The sequence below is a fragment of the Seriola lalandi genome, unplaced genomic scaffold, assembly GCF_002814215.2.
Source record: "Seriola lalandi dorsalis isolate HSWRI2012SDOR001 ecotype SW California unplaced genomic scaffold, Sedor1 jcf7180002054862, whole genome shotgun sequence".
Classification (NCBI taxonomy): Eukaryota; Metazoa; Chordata; class Actinopteri; order Carangiformes; family Carangidae; genus Seriola; species Seriola lalandi.
The window spans coordinates 100729-126477 of NW_019525415.1; the positions used below are offsets into that span (position 1 = coordinate 100729).

At 45.8% G+C, this 25749-nt stretch overlaps 1 protein-coding gene across 2 annotated transcripts; it reads right to left on the reverse strand.

The window, feature by feature from the left end:
* Positions 1-688: 688 nt before the first annotated feature.
* Positions 689-23832, reverse strand: LOC111670874 (filamin-C-like). 2 transcript variants are annotated; one of them, XM_023427803.2, is made up of 47 exons: positions 23084-23832; positions 20394-20642; positions 18647-18744; positions 17375-17525; positions 16973-17091; positions 16752-16829; positions 16491-16653; positions 16135-16335; positions 15854-15970; positions 15088-15225; positions 14776-14902; positions 14550-14686; positions 14271-14464; positions 14044-14157; positions 13789-13932; positions 13475-13598; positions 13022-13182; positions 12824-12914; positions 12508-12677; positions 12287-12404; positions 11930-12192; positions 11231-11828; positions 10569-10742; positions 9549-9711; positions 9132-9460; positions 8891-9014; positions 8545-8701; positions 8268-8457; positions 8139-8162; positions 7805-8046; positions 7597-7696; positions 7344-7484; positions 7064-7192; positions 6755-6928; positions 6465-6629; positions 6133-6336; positions 5876-6028; positions 5647-5769; positions 5285-5533; positions 4857-5126; positions 4608-4745; positions 4348-4463; positions 3283-3415; positions 2986-3162; positions 2648-2866; positions 1915-2136; positions 689-1402 (listed from the first exon to the last, which is right to left on the reverse strand). In XM_023427803.2, the coding sequence occupies exons 1-47, from the start codon at positions 23457-23459 to the stop codon at positions 1215-1217; spliced, it is 8235 nt and encodes a 2744-aa protein (XP_023283571.1). In that variant the 5' UTR covers positions 23460-23832; the 3' UTR covers positions 689-1214. The 2 variants fall into 2 exon arrangements, with proteins under 2 accessions (XP_023283571.1, XP_023283573.1); XM_023427805.2 differs by lacking the exon at positions 15854-15970.
* Between the last annotated feature and the right edge of the window lie 1917 nt (positions 23833-25749).

Consider the following 25749-nt stretch of genomic DNA (forward strand, 5'->3'; position numbering starts at 1 on the left):
TAGACCACGCAGAGGACATGCACAACACATAAACAGGCCATGGAAGACACACAAGTGATTACACACTCACATGCATGGGAGCACAAGCAAAAGGCTGAACCTCTCGTCTTTCTGGTTGATTTGAGCCTCAGCAGGGTCTGCCCCCCCCCCCATGAGGATGCCACAACAGAAACCACTTGTGTTCCATCTCTGATCCAACAGGATTAATTACACACACAATAGAAGCTGATGCCTCTGGTTTCTATGCTCCGCAGGCTCCCTTGTGTTGAGGATGGTGTAGTTAATCTTCACTGGGAACAATGGATATTTTGTTCTGGTAGATTTAGAAGAGAGCTTGACTATGCTGCCATCTTGTGATTGCATCTAGACAAGTACAGGACGTAAATGAATGGACTTGGAGAATATCCTGCACTGTTTTATTAATGCAATACTAAATAGGGAATTGATGTCAAAGGTAAATAAAGGGCTAAAGGTGATTCAGTGGAGACAAGATACAGGTCGGGGACTCAGCTGAGAGCCTCGGTGATCAAGAGAGCGTGTGCTGACAGCTGCTCAGAGGGGTGAGCCAGCAGTTGTCAGAAAATAGCTGCACGGTGAAACTATGAAATTAAGAGATGGCTCCTGCTGAACTAGCAACGGCTCTGCTGCCAGCACGGTGAGAAATCAAATCAATTCAATCACAATCGTCTGGAAAGGAAGCAATTAAATCTTTATTAGGTCTGCAAAGACTTACCAAAAAATAGGTTAATATAACAAAAAAAAAGTCAGTTTCTCATTCTTAGACCATACAAAACCACATAGCATCACACTTCAATACTGCTGATTATTCCAACATGTCTTAACATTTATATATTATGCCATTCGTTTACAACACAACAGAAAGGAGAAAATAAATTTCATGGACCGAGCAAAACATCGAACCAACATCACTCAAAGATTCGTAAACCACGCTGTTGCCTTAACCACACTCTGAATGTGGATGCATACTTGTAAATGTCATTTCTGGAGTTAATACAAAACTTTGGCACAATCGATTTTCTACCACCACGAATACTGTAAGCAAATGTTCTTGCAGGTTTTAGTGTAATGTTGAGTATGTTGTAATCCGTTGAAGAGCAAAGGACTGCTGAGTTTGATTGATGCGTGCACATGATGGGGAAAGGCCGGTGGGTCAGAGGAGGAGGAGCAGCGATGGAATATTGGTACAGTTTATTTTAGGGCACAACCACTTTGTAAGGGCTCCCGGGGACGTTGTCGTCACCCCATTTGACGATCACGGTGTAGCTGCCCTTGTCCTTGACGGTGTAGGTGACGTTATAGAGCTTTTGGCCCATGTGCTTGACATACACCTCCTCGCAGGGGGTGTGAGGTCCATGCACGCCCACCATCAGCATGTTGGTGCCTGGACAGAGCAAGAACAGGGGGATTTAATGATCATGGTGTACAAAAGTAGCACAGGTTCATGTGTTTGTGATTACGATTCAGCTTTACTTCAGCGCTTCAGTGTCTTTCAGCACTTTGTTTTGGTTTTTACGGCCCACAGCTTTAATGTTCTGTTTACTCTCACATATTAAACTAATTTCCAGCATTAGCAGGTAGATGTTTTCAGTAAAAAAGCTCTGATAAACTGCACATGATCTGCCCAGCACCAATCGACAGATGAAGCGACTAGCTGGTGAACATGGTGGTGCATTTTGCTGCTGAAGAGCCCGATATTTCCCTCAGGAGTTGGTGTAGAACAGAGAACTAATGCGAGAGTGAATACTGGACTGGTCAGCTGTATGCCATATGGCCAAAACAATCTATTAATATTACTTTAGTCTGTTGTGTCTGTAGAAACTGTGGTTGCCTGATTTATGCTTTTACTCTATAAAAAGACAATGCGTCTGTGTCTGTTATGGATGATGGTCTCACCTGCTTTGCCGCAGTCAACTGTAAAGTTGTTTTTCTGTCCCACCAAAGCCTTGGACAGACCCGTTCCACGACAGACCACCTTGCTGGCGTCGGATGTCAGTTTGGTTGAGGTGGTGGACGAGGAGGCGCTGTACGCACCGGCCACTTTGGAAGTCTTGGTAACTGTTTCAACCAAGACAGAGGACGTCTCATGGAGGCTGTGTCCCCCTGACAGCCGGGCACCTGGAGGTGAGGGAGAGAGAGAGAGACAGAGAGAGAGAGAGGTTATCTAATGTCATCAAGCTTAAGTCCAGACATTACATAACGTACTCAGCATGGAGAGAGATATGAGGGGAAACAAAGATGCTGCTGCTCATGGGGAGAGTTTCTCTCCACAGAAAAGTGCAAGAGAGTGGACTATTGCCCTGGGCTCAAATAGAAAAATAATTCATACCACTTTCAAATAACTTGAAAGTGGTATGAACTTCCAAGACTCATGGGAATTCTTTTCAATCTTGAGAGTATTGAAAAAAAAGAAAGAATTTCTATGCACCAAGTAGTGACAAGAATATATTGCTACGGTGCCAGAAAAAGACAGCTTTTATGTAAGATGTACCACTGAGCTGTATAAACGCAGATGACATAACATTTTCCTGACTTCCACACTTTTTTCAGAAGAACATTTGTTTCATAAGTGAGACACTTGTCATCTGAAATCTACCAGATCAGATGGGAGAGTGACTGTGGAGCAGACCTGTGATTTTAGCTTTGAAAGGACTGCCCACTATGTGCTGTGGCCCGCCGTATTTGATGGTGATGAGATAGTTGCCGGGTGCCATGGGAGTATAGGTGATCTTGTATCCTTCAGGACACTCCCGACAGTCCATCTTAACCTTGGACGGCCCGTCGATGTTGACAGATAGAGTGGCTGAGCCTGCGTTACAGGTGTTGACCACAAACTCTGAGGGTACACCTGGAGGAAAGAAGAAGATACAGATGGTTAAAGAACGGCTTATAAAAAGGAAAAAGGTAATATCATGTTAAATTATCAGCAAACACAGTGCACATTTCATCGGTGGGGATGATATCTACCTGTGGTTCCTCCCTGCAGTCCAGGGCCATGTGCAGTCACCATGCCTGGGTCTCCAATCAGCCCTGGGTCTCCCACTCGCACGTTAAAGGGGCTTCCAGGAATGTGGCATCCATTGAACTTGACATCTATGGAGTGGACTCCATTCTCCCGTGGAATGAAGCGGATTGCGTTCTTGTCTGAAAGCACAAAAAGAGAGGTGGAGATGTGACAAACTTGCACTCACAAACGTAATTCTCACAGATAAAAAACTAAATTCTCAGACTTTTGAATTTTCACTTTGTGAGGTTAGTGCGTACCGCTGTCAAGCTCAGTGACATAGCATTCCTCAGAAGAGCCGGAGGGGGTGTGGACTTTGGCGTCTACCACACCTCGAGCCCCATTTCGCTGCACCATGAAAGATGCTTCTTGGTTCACCTTCAAGTCCTTCTCCTGCAGGAGACAGGGAGGAATATCATCAGAATATCTGTGTGTGTGTGTGTGTGTGTGTGTGTTTGTGCGCGTGTGTGTGTTTGTGCGCGTGTGTGTGTGTGTGTGTGTTTGCGTGTGTGTTTGTGCCCGTGCCCTGACGGACACAAAGCGTGTGACTCATCATGCCTGAACGAGAATAGATCGAGCAGTTGGGTGTGAGAGGCAGAAAAGGTCAGAGTTTACAGCGAGGCGTTTAGTGTTTTTGCCCCACAGGCGGACGAGCGGTCCTAGCAGATATAACAGAGAGGTAGCATGACATTTTAAATGTTGGTCTGATATTGCACTTCACCTGGCTTCTAGTGGAAGAGAAAGCACTCTGAAGTGGCATTTCACTTAACTAAAAATATATGTTTTTAGCATTGTTGGCAGTTGTAATGGAAACTGTGAACGCAAATAAAACAAGCGTCTGTGAAGTGAGGAGACCGACCATGTGAGCCGTCGCGGGTATCTTTATCTCCCGCTCACTCTTTTCTGTCTTCCTTCCTCCCAGACAGGAGCACAATCGCACAGACTAGCCGTCTGCCCACACATAGCACAGCTTGTGTTGCCCCACATGAGCAAGGGACAGTTAATCCAGCCCTTCATCACTGGCCAGCATCACAGTATTATAGTTGTGGATACTGCTCCAGCACTGGCATTCAAGTACACTTCAAGGGCAAAGTGCTATTAGACAGAAATATCTACAACTACTCTCACATTATGTTAAATGCAATCTGTTGCTTACACATTCTGAATGTGTGTCAGTTGTTTTAATTTTGTGCAACAGAATAAATTGGCTTTTCTAAACTGTGTGTGTGTGTGTGTGTGTGTGGTGTGGTGTGTGTGTGTGTGTGTGTGTGTGTGTGTGTGTGTGTGGTGTGTGTGTGTGTGCGTGTGTGTGTGTGTGATCTTACCTGAAGGCTTGTGACAGTGAGCCTGCGGGCCTCGTCTGACAGTGTAGCAATCGGAACAATGAATGGGCTGTCAGGGATGTGCTCGTTGTTGAACTTGATTGACACCTCATAGTCACCTGGGGAAGCAGACAGGTTGTTTACTTTCACCGTTAAATGAACTGGAGGGAGTATGGGAAGAATTACTGAAAAGTTTAAAGGTGCAGACACGAACAACACTCAGTTAAAACGTGTAAATGAGGAAAATTCTACATTTGTGCTACCTGGTTCTTTCACTATGTAGGAGACTCCGCAAGAACCGTCCTTCCTGTCCTCAAAGGAGATCTCAGCCTTGCTCGGGCCCTCTACAGCGATGGACAGACCACCAGCACCTGCCTCTCTGGTCCAGATACTGAATTCAGCTAACCAAGGTAAAACAAAGCCAGATCAGATGAAGGTTGTGTGACGAGGTTTCATGAAACATTTCTTAAATAGAAAAAACTAAATTCATCATGTCCACATGGTGAACTTACAGGGTGCTCCGGCCACGCCCCTCTCCAGGCCAGGTCCTCCTGCCCGGACCTTGTGTGCTCCTCCCTCCCCCATGGGCCCCACAGTAAACTGGAAGGGGCTTCCGGGGACGTGCTGGCCTCTGTATTTGACGTTGACCGTGTGGGGTCCCATTTCCTGTGGGATGAAGCGAACGCTGTAGGTGCTGCTCCCTCCATCCATGATGTCGGCATCCACCGTTTTCCCACCTGGGCTGGTCACCTGAGCCGTCATGGCCTGGGAGCCGCTCTCGACTGGTGTGGCAGAGCAGAACAGCAGGTTAGATACAAACAAGAGATCTCTGCAGGATGTGGATACTGTTCATTAAGACAAAGAAATATTGCAAAGCACTGTATATCTTTTTAGTATATAGTGTTTCTACAATTCAAAAGGGATGAATGTGGACTCTCACCCTCAGGTCTGGCAGTGATGCCAGCAAAGCTGCTGAGGCTCTCTCTGCCCAGAAAGTCTCCAAAAACATCTCTGAATGGGCTTCCTCCTCCGCCCACCTGGGTGCTCTCCTCCACTCGCACCTCCCTTTTGGTCTCTCCGCCGCGGGTTTTGCTGATCTCTGTGCGCTCAGTGCGCGTGTACGTGTGGCTGCTGCGGGTGAACGTCCTGGTCAGCCTCTCCTGAGCTGAAACCATCTGGAACCAGTTTCCTACACCGAGGAGAAAGCAGTGAGAATTCAAATGTGAGTATGAAGCAGGTTCATTTATTTTAAGGTGGTCGACCGCTGCCCTCTAACCACTTCTGGCTGGCTTCTGTACTCACCTGGGATCTTGAGGTTAAGGCCACATGTGCTGCCCACTGAGGCAATAGAGGACGCCTGCCTCTTCCTGGTAATACTCTCTTTGATCCTTCCTTCTCCTGTCACCTTCACTGTGAAAGGACTTCCTGCATGGGAAAAATGCATATACAGTACATCAGACAAAATTATCATTTCTTTTTTTAAGTGTCAAAAATTTCATATTTGTACATTTTTCAAGTAAAAGATTCAAACCTGGGATGTGCTTTTCAGCAAACTTGATGTTAACAGTGTAACTTCCAGGTTCTGTTGGACAGTATGTCACTCTGCACGTCCCATCCTCTACATCTTCACAGTTGATATCCACTTTGCTCGGACCCTCAATTGACAATGCTAGACCTCCATAACCTACAGGGACGAGGGAGACATAGTATTAAAGTATTTGTTGCTTCTGTATTTTTCTCCCAACAGCGTTTTCCATAAAGATGAAACAAACCGCCTCCGATGCTCACCTGCATTCCTTGTATCCACAAAGAATTCAGCCATTTCGAAGGTGTGTGCCTCCACCAGGCCTTTACCGAAAGCCTTGACTCTGCTGGCCTCGCCGATCTCTGACTGGCCAACCATGATCTTGAAAGGGCTGTTGGCCACGTGCACGCCGTTCTTCCTCACACTCACTTCATGTTCACCGACCTCCTTAGGGGTGAAGGAGATACCTGTGGACATAAACAAGGTGGAGAGGGGGAAAAAAATCAAGGAAAATGAAATCTAAATGCATTACATAAACCCAACAATGCCTTATCTCTTCCTGTTATTTTGTGTGTCTGTCGAGTGAATATCTCACCGAGGTGTCTGTTGGGCAGTCTCTTGAGCAGGCAGGGCTCCTCGTTGCCTGATGGAGCTCTGATACTGGCAGTCAGAGAGCTCAGATCTGTCTCTGTGATCTTCAGGGACACGTCAGCCGCTGTGCCGACATTCAGCTGGGATGTCCTGGTTATGGCGTCATCCCCTTAACATAAAAAAAGGTGCTTTAGATTTTTGTCAACCCTTAAAACCTGATTTATAGCGTAAATATACATGGTGTATAAAAAAAGTTTTAAAAAAGGCTGTGGGAGAAATACTTTATCTCCTCACCAGTGATCTTGGCAGTGAAGGGACTGCCAGAGATGTGCTTGTTGTCAAACTTGACAATGATGTTGTAGTCTCCGGGAGCCGTGGGCAGATAGGACACAGTGCAGGTACCATCTTTGTTGTCCTTACAGGTGATCTCGGCCTTAGAGGGACCCTCCACCGCCAGCGACAGACCACCTGGGAGAGAGAAAATAAGCCCCGTTTCTTCCTTATCTGCAGTGTGCTGTTGCCGACAGTTTAACCAGGTTAACTGTATTACCTGCAGATCTACTGTTAAGTGGCAAATATCCCCAGAAATGAAAGCTATTTTACCTTCGCCTGCATTCTTGGTGACCACGGTGAAAGTGGCGGCCTTGTTGACCATGCCGTAGCTCAGACCTGGACCGTAAGCAGTCACCACTCCACTGTTCACAGCATCCACATAGAACTGCAGAGGGCTTCCTACAGGGAATATAATCATCGGCAAACAGTGATTACACTCAGAACTGCGTATAGAGTCGCCTCGGCATGAGACATTTATCGTTTCCTGCTTACAAGAATAAGATAGCAAGAGCAGCCGCGTCTTATCCCCGTAATGTGGTGTGTTACTAACCTGGAATGTGGTTGCCCTCATATTTGATGTCCATCTCGTGCAGGCCTCTCTCTGTGGGCTGATACTTGATGGTGATGGTGCCATCCTTATTGTCAGTGATATGTGGGCGGGCAGTCTTGCCTGAGGGCATCCGCACCTCACCTAGAAATGACAGCAGCATGGTTAAATGTCAGTGACCTAAAAATACTGTTTGTTTGTGTGTGTGTTTGTGTGTGTGTGGATTTAGTTTCTGTATGAGTGGTGGATGTCACACCTGTGATTTCTCCTTGCTGCGGCGTGAAGGGGACGAGGAAATTAACGGGACGGAAGAGAGGATCCACGGTATCGCGGGGAGCGACTGGCTCATTTGTGGCCTGTCAATACAGGGAGAGGAGAAATAGTTGGTTTCATGCAATTGAATGTCAGGAGAGGAAAAAACAGAGCACACAACTGTGGCAGCTTTTTACCACTCGTTTACTCACCACCACATGGAAGGGGCTCTTAGGGATGTTCTGCCCCCCAAAGCGGATGGTAATAACATACTTCCCGGGTTCGGGGGCTGTGTAGTAAATGTCAAATGTCCCATCATGGTTCTCCACCACGTCCATGTCCAGCTCCATCCCCTGTGGAGTCAGCACCTTACAGGTCACCTTGCCTTTCCCAGCAGCCTTGGCATCCACTGTGATGACTGTATCCTCGGAGGTCTGCAGTTTCTGAAGACTCGCTGGGAAAAAGGGAAAAAAGGGGGGTAAAAAAAAGTGCTGCATAAATGCCTGAAAGAGCACAAAAAATAAAAACAAAGCCTTGGTTACTCACACACGCCATGTCCTCCAATCGACACTGAAATGAAAAATAGCATAGTTGTGAATATACATATAGAAATGATAATGAGAAGTATTTTTTTTATTTATCAGTATCGTTGTGGATCCACAGTAGTTTTCTTACCAGTCAGGAGGCATTTGCTGGCGTCTCCTGTGGGCAGGGACTGGATGCGGTATGGGGAGTAAGGAATCTCATCTCCTCCATATTTAATGGTGATGGTGTAGGGGCCTGTGGAGTCAGGCACGTATGACACAGTGTAGGTGCCGTCCCTATTGTCCTGGATGGTTGCATTCTTCGGTTTGCCCTCTGGGTCCTGTCAGTAAGAGGATATTGAGTTATTTTAGGTGGCAACTTGTGATTCAAAAGCTAGAGATCTTTGAGTGAATGTGTCTGAACCCACCAGAATCTGCACAGTGAGCAGTCCCTCTCCGGCATCACGGGCATCAATGGTAAACTCCACAGGCAGGCTGGCAGAAACACCTTTGGTGTCTAGACCGGGGCCACTGGCACGTACCTTGCTGGCGTCATGCCCAGGCTGAGACATCACCTTGAATGGACTGTGGAAGAAGGACAGAGTATCAAATGTAATTACTAAACCCAATCCTACAGAAGACAGAAACAGGAAGAGAAAATATGTTGAGCTGCACTTCTCTTTCTTAAATCCAGCCAGACAGAACGGGGCTTTAATTAAGACATATCTGCACATACTGCCTGGCTTAGTGGGATCTTAAAAACTCATACTGTACCTGTGTGGGACTTCCTGATCTGCATATTTAACAGCTACAGTGTAAGGGCCGTCCTGAGCTGGGGTGTAGTGGACTGTGTGGGTGCCATCGCCGTTGTTCTTCACACCAACTGGCTCCACGGTACCTGGGAATAAGATATTATGGAAATAATCACATACCACAAACTCACTGTTTTTTTCACTGTATTTATCTGTCACTTTATCAGTTTGTGGGTTTTCATTGCTGCCCAATTTGTCCTCACCCGTAGGGCCGTAGAGTTTGACGTCCAGTGGGGCCTGTCCAGCCTGAGTAGAGTCTACTGTGAAAGTCTGAGGAACATGGGCTCTCACTCCGCTGCCCAGACCTGGACCTGAGCATTTCACTTTGCTGGGGTCCACGGGGTCCTTCACTGGCACACGGAACGGACTGCCAGGGATCGGGTGACCTCCGTAGTTAATGTTGACGTCATAATCTCCAGGAGTGAAGGGGACATACTCCACACTGCAGCTGCCGTCTTTATTGTCTTTGCAGGATATTTTTGCCTCTGAGGCTCCCTCAATGGTCAGGCCCAGGCCCCCTGTCCCAGCACCCCTGAGAGGGAAGCCAACACTTTAAATTTATTGCACATATTTGAGTTAAGCCCCAACTAACATCTCCTTTAAATGCGATCCAACAGTACCTGGTCTCCACAGTGAAGCAGTTAGACTTGTTGGTTATTCCTCCCTCCAGACCTGGTCCGTAGGCGCGCACCCGGGTGGGATCGCACCCTTCCACCACAGACACTCTGAAAGGACTCTTAGGCACAGGCGCATCCTCATACAGCACCTCAATCAGATGCATTCCTGCACACACAGGTACATCAGGTCAATATGTGCTATCATACCTCTCCGCGTCTCTCTGAGTGTTTTCAAAGCAAGCAAATATTTTCTGGTATTGCCACTTGCTTTTAATTATGGGGCAGACAAATTCCCTTTTAGGGAGATAAACATCTGTTTATTTATGAAAGATGCCATCTAGAGTGCAGACGAGCTGGTGAACGTACAAAGAATTACATCTGTTCCCTATTCATTATTCTGTTACAACATTTTTCTGACAGGGCCCTCTCAGTAGGTCTACATGCCAGATTCCCAGCCACACTGCTACGATATCAGAGCATGTCTGGTGGTGGAGAAGTGCTCTGTGATCTCTTTGCTTTGTGTTATAGGTCTCTATTAATATCCCCTGTCATTCCCCTGCTGTATTGCTGTGTGCAGGCAGCCTTCAGCACACATACCTGCCTGGTTAAGAGCTTCTGTTCCAGAGCACCCTATTTATAAAACAGAGCCTGTCTGCCTGCCTGCCTGCCTGCTCTCTGCCCCTCAAACCTTTGCTTCACTGCATCATTCTGTATTTATACCCCTTTCTTTCTCGCTCTTTCTTTTCCCACTCCCCTGCTTTATTCCCAAATGGCTCCCCACACGAGCACCTGTTAGAGGTTTGAGGTTTAGAGGCTGTCTGTCTACATGCACTCGCTCAGACGGGCTGTCTATGTAAAACCCTCTGATTATCTGCAGCGGATAAATTGAGATTTTCAGGTTTGTAAAAGTTTGTTACACTTTTTTTTTTTAAAGAGATATTTGTTCCATCATTGTTGTTCTAACGTCTCTCCTCCTTATCCTTTATTTGCACTGTTAAATGACATAATGCAATATGCTCCTACCATCCTCAAATGCCGTGTACTCCACTCTGTAGGTGCCGTCTCCCTTGTCAGTGATGTAGTTGTCTGTGTTGGTGCCGGAGGGGCTGATAATGTGAACCTTCACATGATTTCCTCCGACCTTGTTGAGGGCGCGGGCATCAACGATGAAGTGGGTGGTGACCTCCCTGAGGACCCCTAGAAATGGAAAAAGCCTTTCATGTGATTTGTTGCCAGAGAGTAACATCAAACACAGTTCCAACACTACACATTATAAATCTTTATAACTGATTCATCAGCTGTTTATGACCTAGTTAAATTAATAGACATGAGAGCTGCAACTGCCAGTTAAATATTTCCATTACCAATTAATCAAGTAATCGTTTGGTCTTTGAGATGTAGCGGTGAAAAATTCTTGTTCCAGTTTCCCAGAGCCTAAGGTGATGTTTTCATATTGCTTGTTTTGTTTTTGTCTGAATTTTTAATGATATAAAACAGAGAAAAGTATCTGGGATTTTTTCTTAATAAATAAATGATTCTTTGATTTTTTTGCAATTACTTTTACGTTGAATTACCAATAATTTAATAACTTTTTTAGCAATAGTACATACTGTAAGTGCATCAGAAGCTGAATATGACGTGCTAACACATTGTTATGTTTATTTTGAGGTTCTTGGTCTTGTTACCTCTGGGCTCCACTCCTGGCCCGTAGACATGCACCCCGCTGGTGTCCACAGACGGCTCAACCTGCAGGACCTTGGGAAACTGAGGAATCATATGGCCACCATACTTGATCGTGATGGTGTGTGCGCCATGGAAAGGTGGTATGTACGTCACAGAGAAGATCCCCTCTGCAGTTTTCTGGATGTGCACTTCAGCCTTAGCCCCGGTCTCTGACACGATCTCGATGGTGAGCTCAGCGTCGCCTGCACGGGTGCAGTCCACGGTGAAGGTCGCTGGTTCGCCTGCCTTGGCCCTCTCTAGACCAGGGCCGCTGGCCGTCGCCTTGCTGGGGTCGAAGGCTGGGCGCACTGCAGCTTTGAAGGGAGAGCCGGGGATGTGCTGCTCTGCATACAGGATGTTGATGGCGTACTCTCCAGGCTCTGTGGGCAGGTAGGACACTGAGCATGTTCCGTCGCCGTTGTCCTGACACTCGATTTTAGCTTCGCAGGGACCCTCAACGGTCAGGCCCAGCCCGCCTGCACCAGCTCCCTTTGTGTCAATAGTGAATGGAGCAGGTTTACCCACAATGCCTCCCTGCAGGCCTGGGCCAAAGGCTCGCACCTGTAATGAGAACAGCTAGGTCAGTTTTTGAGATGTGGTGTCACAAACTTGTATTTGAGAAGTTGGGACAGAGTGAAAAACTACATGCAGCAAACTTTCACCTTTGAAGAATCAGCGGGCATCACTGCCTCCACCCCAAAGGGGCTTCCCATCACTGGGTTCCCATCATAGCTGACATCAACCTTGTACTGCCCCTCCTCTGGGGGAATATACTTCACACTGTGAGTGCCGTTGGCTTTGTCGGATTCCAGCTTGCATGGGATTGGTCGGCCAGAGGGTGAGGTCATCTTCACACCTACATTGCCCTGCCCACCAGCGCCCTTTGTGTTAACTGAGAATTCCTGATCCTTTCCGACCTCGACTTCTGCAAGAAAGATTAACACGACACACTTAGCATTTGCTATTAATTACTTTTATAGTGTATGTGAAGAGGATATGATTCAGTATTTGTAACTTACTGGTGTCTAATCCCTCCACTTTCACCTTTCCAATATCCAGAGGTGGAGCCACTGTGATGTGGAAGGGGCTCTTGGGAATGGGATCTCCTCCATGAGTCACTGAAATTGTCATGTTTCCCTGCAAAAACACCAGAACAAGAATGAATATTTATTGATACGGGATATTACTGTGAATAATCCTGCTCTAATGGTATTGGGCTTCAAACAGAGGCCTCCAGTACCTGTTGAAGAGCCGTGTACTTGACAGTGTAGGAGTAATCGTGGTTATCGATGATCTCAAAGTCACGAACCGCCTCTCCTGGGCCTGATGCTGCAAAATGCACCTCAGGCTTGGCCTTGCCAGCTCCCTTTGTGTAGATGGTGAAGTGGGTTGGAGTGCCCACCTCCACTCCTGAAACACACATGTTTTTTCAGTCTTATCAATCCAAGTCAAATCACATGATTTTCTGTGACATAGAAGTATTGTAGTTGGTGTTTGCTCGCAAATGAAAACACCTAATAAGTTTAGTGTGCTTGGTAGCTTTGTGTATATCTCACCTGTCTTGTTGAGACCAGGACCCTCTGCTCTCACCTTGCCAGCATCATGGGAAGGATCCACTTTGACTTTGAAAGGACTGATGGGAATTTCCTGAAGAAGGGAAATGTAAAAGTAATCAAAACAATAAAAATCCATCATTTGACAAGTGATGTGACACACAACGTCAGTCCCTCCTCCAACAGGAACTGTATTCTTACCTGGTCAGCAAACAGCACCATGATGGTGTATCGTCCTGCACCGGGGGGAGTGTACTTGACAGTGAAGGTGTCATTGTCATTCTTGATGATGTCAAAGTCGATGTCTGCCTCGGCGGGGCCGACCACTCCTGGGGCACACTTGATTCCAATGCTGATGTCCCCTAATGGTGCATAGCAATGAGCAATGAGCGTAGTTCATGAAAATTATTCAAAATTAGATTGCTTGAATAAACCCAAGAAGTCCATCCGCTACCTAGAGCTTTCTTTTGAGCAACATTTTACCAGTTTCAACTGACTTCACCTCATCTGCTCAACTCAGCTGCACAGATTCACCAATTTTGTTCATTCTGTGCTTTATATTTTCCAACATTCACAGCACTGATTTCACTAAGAGTCAGCTACACTCAGAAGTGTTTTTGTAACCGCCCACATAATCTCCTTGTACATGCTCACCTTGACCAGCCTCACTGCAGTCCACAGTGAAGTATGTTGGCTCGTTAGCCTTGAGCCCTGTCTTCTCCACTCCCGGCCCATAGACCTTGACTCTCTCTGGATGAGAACCCTCTCCAACCAGCACCTAATGAATTCACAGTGTACTTGAGTTAGAAGCAATTGGTTCAAGTAGGACTGCTGCAGTCCTCTTACTTTGTCTTTATTTGATGGAGTATCATTATATTAAATTGACTGAATTTTAAATGCAGTATAGCTCTATGTGTGTGTGTGTGTGTGTGTGTGTGTGTGTGTCTGTACATCGTCATGTGTCTTACCCTGAAGGGGCTGTTGGGCACGTTGACCGCCCCCCAGCTGATGATGATGGTGTGTTTAATGGGCTTGACAGGAGTGTACACACACAGATATGTGCCGTCTCCCCTGTCAGTGATCTTGATGTTAATGGTGCAGCCTTCAGCGTCCTTAGTGGATACAAAAGCATGTCAGCTATGGTCTGTACAGCCAAATGCAATATAAATGATGCGTTCCTATAAATAACCAATGGCGGTTTCACAGACTGGTGCTGTCCATACCTGCGCGTATATCTTGAGGTCGCCCTTTCCAGCCATGCGAGCATCAATGGTGAATTCGGTTGGTTTGTTCACAGTGACACCAGTTGCCTGCAGACCTGGTCCATAGGCTTTCACCTGCAGCCACAAGAGACATTTGAACTTTGTTTAAAATATAGTCAGAAACGATCACCATGGTAACCGGTTTTATCCTGACATGTATGCTTTATAACTCAGTGAGTGGGAATTACCTTCTCAGGGAAGACGTCATTGACTGCAGGGAGGATGTGGGCCATGAAGGGACTGTCCTTGATGTCCTTATCGTCACAAATGACATGGACGGCGTAATCACCGGGCTCAGTGGGCCAGTAGCGTACATCACAGGAGCCATCACCCTTATCGTCACACTCAATTTTAGCCTGTGATGGGCCTTCAATGGAGAAGCCTGAGCAAAAGAAGAAAGTATTCCCACATTTAGAGCACAGATTTGAAAATGAAAGAAACCCACTTTTTATCACTTGTGCACTCACCCAGAGTTCCAACTTCAGTGCCGATGGCCTCTACCACAAAGTCAGCAGATTTTCCCACCATGCCAGTTTTCAGACCAGGACCCCAGGCCCTCACCTTCTGAAAACCTGCCTCCTCACCCACCTCCACTTCGAAGGGGCTGCAGCACACAAGAATGCCCAATATTACCTTCTGTAAATGTGAATGTGCATTGTTAATGAATAGCTAAAGGCATCAACAGGACCCTACCTGCGCGGAATGGGCTGGCCTCCCCAGGTGATGCTGACTGTGTATTTACCAGGCTTAACAGGGTAATATTCACATTCATACTCTCCATTCCCTGCGTCTCGCACTTTCACTTGCTCCTCTGCTCCAGCTGAGGATAAATAATACAGTCAGTATGGATTCTTTTCAAGTCGAAGAAACATTTTATGCATTTTCGTATACCTAACCTATAACTGAGTGAATGCAACACTGCAGACGAAAACCCAAACAAAGAAAATAATTCCAAAATATGCACGAAGAGGAGTGAGGAGAGATGCAGAGAGCTGTCTGACTCACTTGGTCCTTTGACGGAGACGCTGAGCGCTCCGCTGCCAGCTCCCTTGGTGAAAACTTTGAAGTCTGCAACCTCCTTTACTCTCACGCCTTTAGGCTGAAGGCCTCTGCCTGTAGCTCTGCAGGCGTTTGGGTTTATGGCTGAAACGAATAACAACAAGTGTGAAAGAGAGAAATATTCAGCAAAGCAAAAGGCAGCTGAGAGTAGCCAGCAGCTGACAGCGGTGTTAGTGGCAAAGACATTAAAATATCCAATTCAAATGGGATTCCTTAAATGTTGACTGACAGAACCTGAAAATGAGAATGACGCTTTTTGCAGCACAAACAAACAACGCAAGTACAGAGCATTCGCTGCATGGGATATTGACACAAATGAAGTGCATCAAGGGAGCTTCTGACAACATTTCCGTCAGTCAGTCAGAAATGTTGACTGCAGGCTTAAATTGAATGCTGGCTGATGCAAATTTATATGCAATAAAAAAACAAACATGTCAACGGCACAAGCAAAGATATTTCACAGAGAAGAACAAAGTGGACAGAAAATGCAAACTGGGACAATCGGAAACTATTGGCACAACATTGCATCTCATCTCTCTGAATTTAAACCATCAAGCTGCAGGACGCAAGAAACAGCACCGCATTGAGCCGCGGCACCAGAATCTTAGAGAAAGCACAGAGGGGCGTCGACAAGGTGCGGCATAGGGAAAGGTTTGGGGAGGGATCTGGCTGAGCAATGGGCACAGGCTCCTTCCCAGCAGACCATACTAACTTGGGCGGCCGGGTTTTGGAGGGGGAGCCCCCTTCCCACCCTTCACTCCAGGAGGGGCGCGCACTGACTGAGGGATTATCTGCAGGGGAGCTCCCTTGGGAGGAGCAACAGGCAGAGCTAGAAATGACAGATAGGAAGGGTTATCGTCTATACTGGGTGGTTTGACCCAGGGAGAATAAAGATGACTGCAGATTGTGATGGATAGATCGCCCTGACACTAACAGCACGCTAAGAAATCTGATTTGTCTGACAGTAATTTACAACGCAGACAGATGGCTCACCCTCTGAGATGTTGACAGTGAAAGGACTCTTGGGGATCTCCTGGCCTGCAAACAATATGTGGATGGTGTGAGGGCCCTCTAACATGGGACGATAGGTGCAACGGAAAACACTGTCGCCCTTATTCTCCAGGATGAGCTCCACTGTGTCCTTTTTGCCCTGAGGATCGACGATGACCACGCTGACGTCGCCATTACCAGCACCTGAGGGTGACAGAGAAATAATCAGCTATCAAAGGACAGATCTGATCCTGTAGCTTGAGTCTCTCTAAGAAAACTCCAGTGATTCTTTTGATTTAGGCTTTGACTGTCATGTCATACATGTCAGTATGGAAAGTGGTAGAGTTTTCCATACTTACCAGCTGTGTAGATGTCAAAGTAGGTGGGTTTGTTTGCCACATTGCCTGTAGGCTCCAGACCTGGTCCTCTTGCATGGACTTTGCTGGGGTCACCCATATCCTTTGCCACGTTCACAGTGTAGGGGCTCTTGTCGATGTCCTGACCAGCAAACAGCACTTTCACCTAGAAAAAAAAAAACAGAGTCTGGTTTGTCCTTTTTCGTGCTGGGTGATCGATGCACTCAATGTGCAAACAACAAATAATAGCAGTTAGGTCCTTACCTTGTGGACACCCTCAACTTTAGGAAGATAGGTGACAGTGTAGGTTCTGTTTTTGTCCTTGTTGGGTTTAACCTTAGCCTGAAGAACAAGTAGACAAAGCATGAGAGGGTTAGATAAAGATTAGATGCTACACTTTTAAACTTTGAAACTTAGCACCAGGATTCTCTGAGAAGGCGTGTGGGCTATATGTTAATAGTCCTTGTGTATCAGGTATAACTTGCCTCCTCTTTGTGTCCCTCCGGATCCTCCACATAGACCAGGACCTCACCACTTCCAGCTTCCAGAGTTTCCACCGTGAACACAGCTGGTTGCAGCACCTTGTTGCCATGAGGCTCAATACCTGTAATGTAAATATAAAGACATGGACTGTGGTGAAATACTCTGCAAAGACTGATGCAATGCAACAATATTAAGGTCAGGCAACAAAGTGAATGCACCAACAAAAAAACTATTAAAAAGTTTCTTTAAAGTAAGCCGCTTGTGTTTTTGCTAAGGTATCTAAGTGGCACTGCTGCCTAACATCACTGCTTTGATATTCATGACTAAGAAGGGAAACAATACTCATTAAACATTCATACTGTTCATATGAATTGTTGTGAACTGTGCAGGTGCGGGCTACCCACCTGGTCCATAGGCTTTAGCCTTGTCTGGGAAAAGCTGTTTGGGCCTGAGAGGAGCGCCGGGCTTCAGTTTTGCTTTGGGGAACTGGGACAGGTAGGTCATGACTGAGTGCTCATCCACATCTGGGTCCACGATCTCCTCAGGTGCAATCACCTAGAGCACAGAGGAACAACTGGGGTTAATCACACAACATGGCTGCATGAATATCTGGTTGGCTTGTGTTTAAAAAGCATAGGTAAAATGAAGTGTAAAGTTCAGTTTTATGCAACTTCCTGCATTAACTGTGACCATAATAAAAACACCATAGCCTAATTTATGTTTCCGTTGATTGTATTGTCATTTGTAAGATGGCGATGGTTAACTCTTCATGCAACTTTTTAACCTCATTTTGCATAGTGCAATTGGATTTAACAAGGATATTTGTTCCCTCCAACTCTGACTCCTCTCGCCCTTGCAGCGCTTGTTTGCCTGTCTGTCACACAGTGGCACAAAGCCATGCTCCATGCCAGTTATATTTAACCCCAGGACAGCGGGGTTAAGGATTGTTGCCTTCAATAAGCCAGCCAGGGGGATTTATCCTGAGCCAGACCTCTCCCACATCTCCTTAACACCACCACACTGGAATCCAGCCCCCAGGCTCTGCAGAGCCATTACATACAGCCCCCAGCTATCTCGCCAATGCTAAGCCTCATGGAGAAGAGCTAACCCTGTGTCTTAGACAAACAAGTAAACAACCTGCATAGTGCACATTACAATACGAAGACTCAGAGTCTTACAAATGGGACTGAAAATATTGCACTCTTGCTCTGTTCACATTGTTATTGTGATGAGCGCGGGCAAATTTACACCTGTGTTTCCGTGGCTGGCTCGGAAGGTGTTAAGAAATCTCACACCTCCACAACTTCACGAATCTACCAAATAAAACTCCTACACCCTCACTCACTGAGAGCTACAATAAAGTAAATGGAAATATTAGAAGTGAGCTGGGTAATAAATATTTCATGATACCCTCCAGCGTGATCTCCCTGGAAAAACACTGGGCTCTATATCATCTGCAGTGCAGCCTTTTTTCAGTTCAGTGCAGCCTCACAGGTGTATGCACATGCGATGAGGCATGTTTGCATTTTCAAATGCATCATGCTATTTGCTTGGACATGATTTGTGCTTACTCAATGTCTTTCCACTGAATATATGTTGCTTAACAGAGGAAACGCATGTCTTAGATCAACCCCATCCAGGCGAACTCTACAATTGATATCTATATTGCATCTTACCTGAGGCACACCCAGCCAGTCGTCGGCCTGTTGCATGGCTTCCCTGGCATTCTGCACAGGCTTGTTTGGGTCCCACTCCGCCCAATCAGGACACAAACCTATCGGAATGCAAACAGATTAGACAATTCTGCACAGACAAATTCAGACAGTGTTACACTTGCTATAATAAGGCCACTTGGGCTGTCACTACTATCTCTCCAATGCCTCCAAATACAACCTTACCCACACTGCTGTGCTCCTGTGAATTAAAAAAAAAAAAAAAAAGTGGGACAATGAAAGTGTCTCCTGACTGTTCAAAAGAAATAACCTCGACAGACGCTCTGGCACTTTCACCGTGGCTGACGCTAGCCTCCTCTCTGCTGCTAATACCTAAATTGGATTAGTGTTGGAGATGGAGTGGCCACTCACTCAACAGGTCCATACATGCACACCACAGAATACCATTATCCAATTAATATAGACACAGGAGCAAAGTATTAACAGGGCTATGTTTATATAGATCTGTGAGGAATGGGTGTGCTGTGACGGCACAGAAGAAAAATGCTTTGTAAAGCCGTCAGCAGGGAGGAACCAGGGTGGGCTTTCCGCCATGTTATTGGGAAATCAGTGCTGTTAAGTGATGTCAGCTCTGGAGTAAAACCATAGCCATGTAGTTCATAATGCAACATCACTGTAGTACCAAGGGAAGCAGGCATATGATGTAACTATGTAAGAATAAAATAAATATAGTAACATGCAATTGTAGCTATCTGCCTGTTGAGTTTCTTCACGATCAATCCAATAAGTTACTTGTAACTAGTTTTGCACATTTGTATCTGAATTAAAAGCAGAGCTTCTGTGTTTCAGAACAGAGATAGTTTCTTCAGTAACCCTGCTGTTTGGTGAAAGCTGATGAAACAACAGAGCCTTGTATGGTCAGTGTTGCAGCACAGTGTTTGAAAGATGTGTCTCTTCAGATCAATGTCTCATATAAACACAGTTTAAACATGGCCTTCTACACTTCTGCTACTCCTCCACCTTTCACTCTGCGAAGCACAGTCAGAAGTGGACTCTCTAATGTTCAGTGTTGGAAGCAGAAGCCTAAATTGGCAGTGACTCAATTTGTGGACTTGTGGTCCTTGGATGTGTGGCTTAGGCACCTCCCTGTGACAGATCACTCTGCATTTTGATGCGGAGCCAAGCATCCCCCTTGACAGAAGAGGAGGAATGGTGCCCAAATTTGGGGGTGTTGTGTAGCAGCATGGCTATAAACACGAAAGCCAGGCTTGGGCCTCGGGGCTTGAAACAGTGAGAGTGAAAGCTTCAGTCATTGTGGGACAGCTGGCAGGGACGTCCTCCGGCCATCAGCAACCCCTCTACAACCCACTGACACTGCCTGCTCTCCAGAGACAGATTAAACTGGCTGACATATGAATCTGAATTTGGATGTGTGTTTGTTACTGTGTGTGTGTGTGAGTGTGTGTGTGTGTGTGTGTGTGTGTGTGTGTGTGTGTGTGTGTGTGTGTGTGAATGCTTACGAGATATATACAGCCCTCCTTTCTAGATGAGGAGCGAAGGAGACAAATTCTCTTGAGAAGGTGATACTGTCTCAAATACACTGACTGACACATGCTTGACCCAACCTCCGTAGCAACCAAGCAAAACCACCATATACAACGAGCCTGTCAACAGGCAGCGCACGTATTCTGACTCAGCACTTACTCCACCCGCCCTGTAGACTCAGCCGAAGCCACTACAAGCTTCTTACCGGGGGCACAGTTGTCGACCAGAGCTCCCAGGGCTTTGCCATCCCGCCAGTCACGGTTGAAGTTGTTGATGGGCAGCTGGGGCACTTTGTTCTGTATCCAGCCCAACAAACGCTGTTTGGGGGTCAGCTTCTTGGTCTCCTCGTCATCCTCGTCGTCCCACATGGGCATGGAGATAGAGTAGTGGAGGATGAGAGTCCAGATAAGACCCAGGATCAGCTTTAGATTCCCATCCACAATGGCTTTGCTATCTGTAGTTGGACAGCAGAGACAACAGTGTTGATGAGGATTAATAACTTCCAAAAGTTCACATAATGCACCATGTCTCACAGTATTGGGTCGTATACTAGTCAACTGCATCTTCCAGCTGTATTTCCATTCTCACTTGTTTTCGTGCCCTTCTAGGGAGATTTGTGCAGTGTAATAGTGAATTGGTTTAACTCCTGTATGTTGTATCACTGACCATTGCACCCTAATGCTAAACCATAAATTGATTATATAAATATGCTCCTTCCTTGCTGTTATGCCGAGATGACCAGCCTTTTCTGAGTAGAAATATAAACAATGATGATTGACTGCTGCGGAGACAAGAATCTAATGCTCCTCACTGCTTTCCCCAAGCCCCTTTCTCTGAGACAGCTGTCTGGCTGAGGACCCCTGACAATCTGTCATCCAGTGACAATGGTCCTCTGAAGACAGTGACAGCTGAGGATATGTGGAAGTGGATCCCCTCTCTGCATAAATACCACTTGGATTTCAATTACCTCCAAACTTATAGCGTTGGAGTGTGATAAATCAAACAGACAGAGATTAGAATCATCGACAGCGAGCACACAGCCCCTTTCCTGAAGTTCTCTAAGGAAAAGTTTGTCAAATAAGCAGTTTTAAATCCACTCTCATTTCCAAATTCAGATCCTTTAAGCCAAACAACCTCTGAGGAGTGGTAGAGTTTAATGTTACATCAACTAATCTTGTGTGATACACTCCACTTAATTTAGCAAGACTTTAATAACGGAGGCACTTGATGCCAGTTGTTTATCACAGGACTCTTTTATTGAGGCTGTTTATCTTTTCATAGACCAGTGGACCCCGTCGGAGGGTAATGTTTGATGTGTCACCGTTTGACTGGCACCGGCAGGTGGCACGACGTGTCACAGTGTAGTTTTGATCCCGCCATGTCCGGCTTTAAGGGCAACTGTGTGGTCAAAGAGACATCCATCAAAAGGTATCTAGTTACACACTGTGACACGTGTGCAACTAAGCCTGTGGTGATTTTTTTAGTGTCTCTGGGTCACTGTTACGACTGAGACATCATATTAATCGGGCTGCTTTGCCACCTGCATCCAGAAAGAGGCCAGGAAGTAAAATGCAAGGACTTCTTCTATTATCATGCCCTGTTTCTGTCAAAACAGTCTGACCTAGTGTGTGTCTGTACAGCTGCAGCAACTGTGCCAGACACTCACTTACACGTTCATTGCTCCACACATTATCCTGGACACACGCTCTGCTGACTTTGAGGTAATATCTGTGATTGTGACCTTTGCCCTCCTGTGATCAGCAAGACCCCTGAGTATTGAGACTGCCATTGACAGTTTCACTCAGTGTCATGTCACACACACACACACACACACACTTTCGAACAAACACACTCAGTGCATGTCCAGCTGGACAGACTGTGGCCTTCACAGTCCGCCGGCCAAAGCCTCAGCCATCCCGGGAATTTCACTCAAGTGTGTGGCAGGGTCATCAGTCACCAAAACAGAAAAATACTCTGTCAAAAATTTAATAACCTTTCTCCTGTATGAATTGTGTGGCTGTCTACAGGTGTATAATTAAGCCATAACTCTTCATATTGCAATATCTGTGCTTTTCATACCATGCTCCTAGTTTCTCCTCGGTTATTAAATAGTTTTAAGGAGCTGGCATCCTGTTCACTCTGGTGAAGTGAAGCCTTCCTGTGGATGTGACACAAATTCGACAAATCCACTACAATTTCATGTAATTGCAGCTATCTGTAACTGTAGTCTGATCCCCAAATCCCACCAGAGTTAATCCTCACCTCACGGAAATTGCTGATGGTACTGGACAGGAATGGCTGTCAGCTAAGAGCCCCACTGAGTCGGTCTGACCCCTGACCTGTCAGTACCGAGTTTATGTGTCTGTGTTTGTGTGTTGTACTGCTGTCCTCATATAAATTCTCATTAGTACAGTCCTAGTGAATTTCCAGCCTGTAGTTGACCAGATTGCTGCAGCGGGACTAAGATAAAGCACACTATGGAGCCACTAAGCCATTGGCCCTGACACAAGTGAGTGACCTCAGTGACACCTCTGCCGTAACTTTCCAATAAGCTGTTGACCTCTGCTCAATGCAGCTTTCCAGAGGCCTGTGAAAGCCATGTCTCACTGCTGGCTGACACCTGGGCTGATAACATACCAGCACGGCAGCTACAGAATGTGTTTGTGTTTGTGAAGATATGACAGCTTTAAAAATATCAAAAGACATGAAACGTTTTCATCTTTAAAATAAGCACTGCATCTTATTAGGACCTGGGCACACAGGGTCAGTGTCAGCTGTCATAAATCCTTCCCTCTTATTACTCGCTCCTGTCTAATAATAGCCTGCTAACGTTTTTATGTTTGCATTTTACAGCTAAATAGTTCCCATTCATAAAGCCATTAAAGACCGACTTACCTATGGAGACCAGTTTGATATGCTCTCTGTCCAGGAACTCTAGTGCCACAGAAACATTTTCCAGTTTCATCTGACGGAAGTTGGGTCTGCTGTGGTACTTTCTGTACATTTTCTTCTGGCTCAAAACTTCCAGGAGTGAAATGAGCTTCAGCCCATCACTAAAATCCTTCTGCAGGTCGGTGATGGTCTTGTTGACGCACTTGAGGTGCTCGTTGCACCACCTGGTGAAGGTGTTCTGCTGGATCTTCTTCCATGGCGCGTCCTCAGCCAGATCCTTCTCCGTGGCCGGCATCTCGTCGTCCTCCTCTTCCCCAAAGTCAGTGGCCTGGTAGTACTGTGGAGGCAGCTGCTCGTCGCTGTAGTTATTGCTCATCATGATGGCTTTTTCCGTGTCCACTTTTATACCCGGGTGACACTTAAGTGTTGAATTGTGCGCTCGGCAGCGCAGAAAACTTTAGCGGGTCGATGGCAAGCGGAGGAAAGTTCAAACTTGGAGGAGTTTAAAAAGCAGCCTAGAGACTTTTCGGATGTACTTGCGAAGAAAGCACTGAGGTCAAGGCAGTGATGGATTAAATTATCCGATTTACAACGTGCAAGGCAGCTGGTCGTCGCTTTTTTTTTAATTGGCACCCTCCTGACAAGTCGGTCCTTTCTAATATGGCCCCGAGAAGAATGTCGCTTTTTGAAGAATGGAGGTTGGTGGCAGGTGAGCTGGATCAGCACTGTAGGAGTTGACTCTGAGCGTGTTTAACTTGACTGTTGAGAGAGCAAAGACGTGGGTTTATAAAGGACCCCTGGCCACGTCACTCAGCCTCTGTGATCATAGTCTATTTGTTCATCCATAAGGATAACGGGAGTCGGGGTCGGTTTACTGGGAGGATGGGGCAGGGATTGGCCAGACCCCGATAGCGCAACAGTTGCGGCATGCTCCTTATTTTTAGGCGCTCCTATTTGGGCGCATGGGGGCTGGGACTTACCGATTGTTGTGAATGTGTGTCATGCTCAGGGTCCAAGCGGCTGAACAATTGAGCTAAGAAAAGAAAATGAGAAGTGTAGTGAGTTTCCCTGTCCCAATAAGTTGTCAGTTTACAGAGAATAATTATCCAAAAGTGTAATTTTTACACATCGATATCTCTCACTGAGGCCACAGAGACATATTTTAAAGCATGAGGTCATCCTGGTGAAGATGAAGCAACTGCATTACGTGTGTTTCACATCTATCTGCCACCACTGAGTGAACAAGCAAAGGTCAAACAAGCTCAGGATGGGTTATAGGTTGATATATAGCTTGATATTAAAGGAAAACTGTTTATTTAGGTTTGATATGGAATTAAATCAGTTTTCTGCACCAACAAGTAATGGAATAGTATTTAAATATACTGTAGGACAAAATTAAAAAATGTATATACGCACATATAGCACAGTTTACACATTTAAAATGATCTTTTCAGGCCACATAATTTGTTTTTGTCAAAACCAGAAAGGACAGAAACTGAGCTGTCAGTTTAAGGAAATTTCTCAAATGAATCAGCACCAATTAATATTATTTTTGCTGCAGGTTTCGGGACCGTCACTGTGTTGTGACTCAGCAGTCAGTGACATGGCAGTGACACCAGATGCCAGCAGCAGCCTTGATGAAGTAGTGGGAGGTAAGAATAACTGTGACACATGCAGAAAGCAATCTTGGGATACTCAGTCTGGACACAGACAGGGGTCCCCATGTTGATCCTCTACCAAGTAACACGATACTCTAAAGCTTTTTTTATTCATTTTAAAAACATTTTTAACCAGTTGTTTAACTGTTCTACAACTAATTTATCAAATTACTCTATGTACAATATGAATCACATACACTATAAAGTCACCAGTATAAATTTAAATGATCTTGTCACTTGTGTCACGTCAGAGCCAACCAGAAAGCTCAGGTCATGTTTGTGAGTGTGATTCGTTTCCGTCAGGAGAGAGATTTTAACTTTGTTGTTGTGCCACAAAAAATGTCTCTTACAAAACGTATCGTCACACTGACATATCATGGTTACAGGTCTCATGTTCTAACTAAATACCACCTACAAAAGCTGAACGGCATCAACATCTGTCACTTTGAGTCGGTTACACGATGACACTGTATATTTTATTTTGAAAATGAAATAATATTGTTTTTGTCCGTATCTCCCACCCTTGATAGGACGTGTCAGGTATATGTGAATAAAGTGAAAACCAAATCACAGAACTGTATCCGTTGAGCTAGACACTGTTTACTATATCTCCAGGGGAATGCCCATGGCTGCTCTCACAGTCAGCTTTCCTTTTAATTAGCTTTCTCCCTGTTAGCCTGTCAGTTGAATATAGCCTATTAAATATTTAAGAAGGGATTTGGGGTGAATGTGTTGGACAGATAGGCACGAGGCTGGGGGCCAGTTGATTAGATTCACTGGTGATCTGGATCTGACGTTTTGACCATTAAGACACTTCATTTCTTTGGCCATAACTCTGAAAGTGAATGAGACAGAAACCTGATTCAGAATCAGTGGGGAATATTTCCAGGCTCGGGAAACTAATTTAACTTAAACCTCAAGTGACAGAAGGATGTTCAGTGAAGCATCATGCTAACTGTACCCCATGACTAGTTTTTCATGAAGCTGCATATCCAGGCTGCTTTTACATAA

Coding starts and splice junctions, on each gene's coding strand:
- LOC111670874 (XM_023427803.2), bottom strand. CDS start 23,459: ATGATGAGCAATAACTACAGCGACGAGCAGCTGCCTCCACAGTACTAC. Junction 10,743..11,230: donor GCCAGGAGTGGAGCCCAGAG/GTAACAAGACCA, acceptor TTCCATTTCTAG/GGGTCCTCAGGGAGGTCACC. Junction 7,193..7,343: donor TGAGGGCAACCACATTCCAG/GTTAGTAACACA, acceptor TATTCCCTGTAG/GAAGCCCTCTGCAGTTCTAT.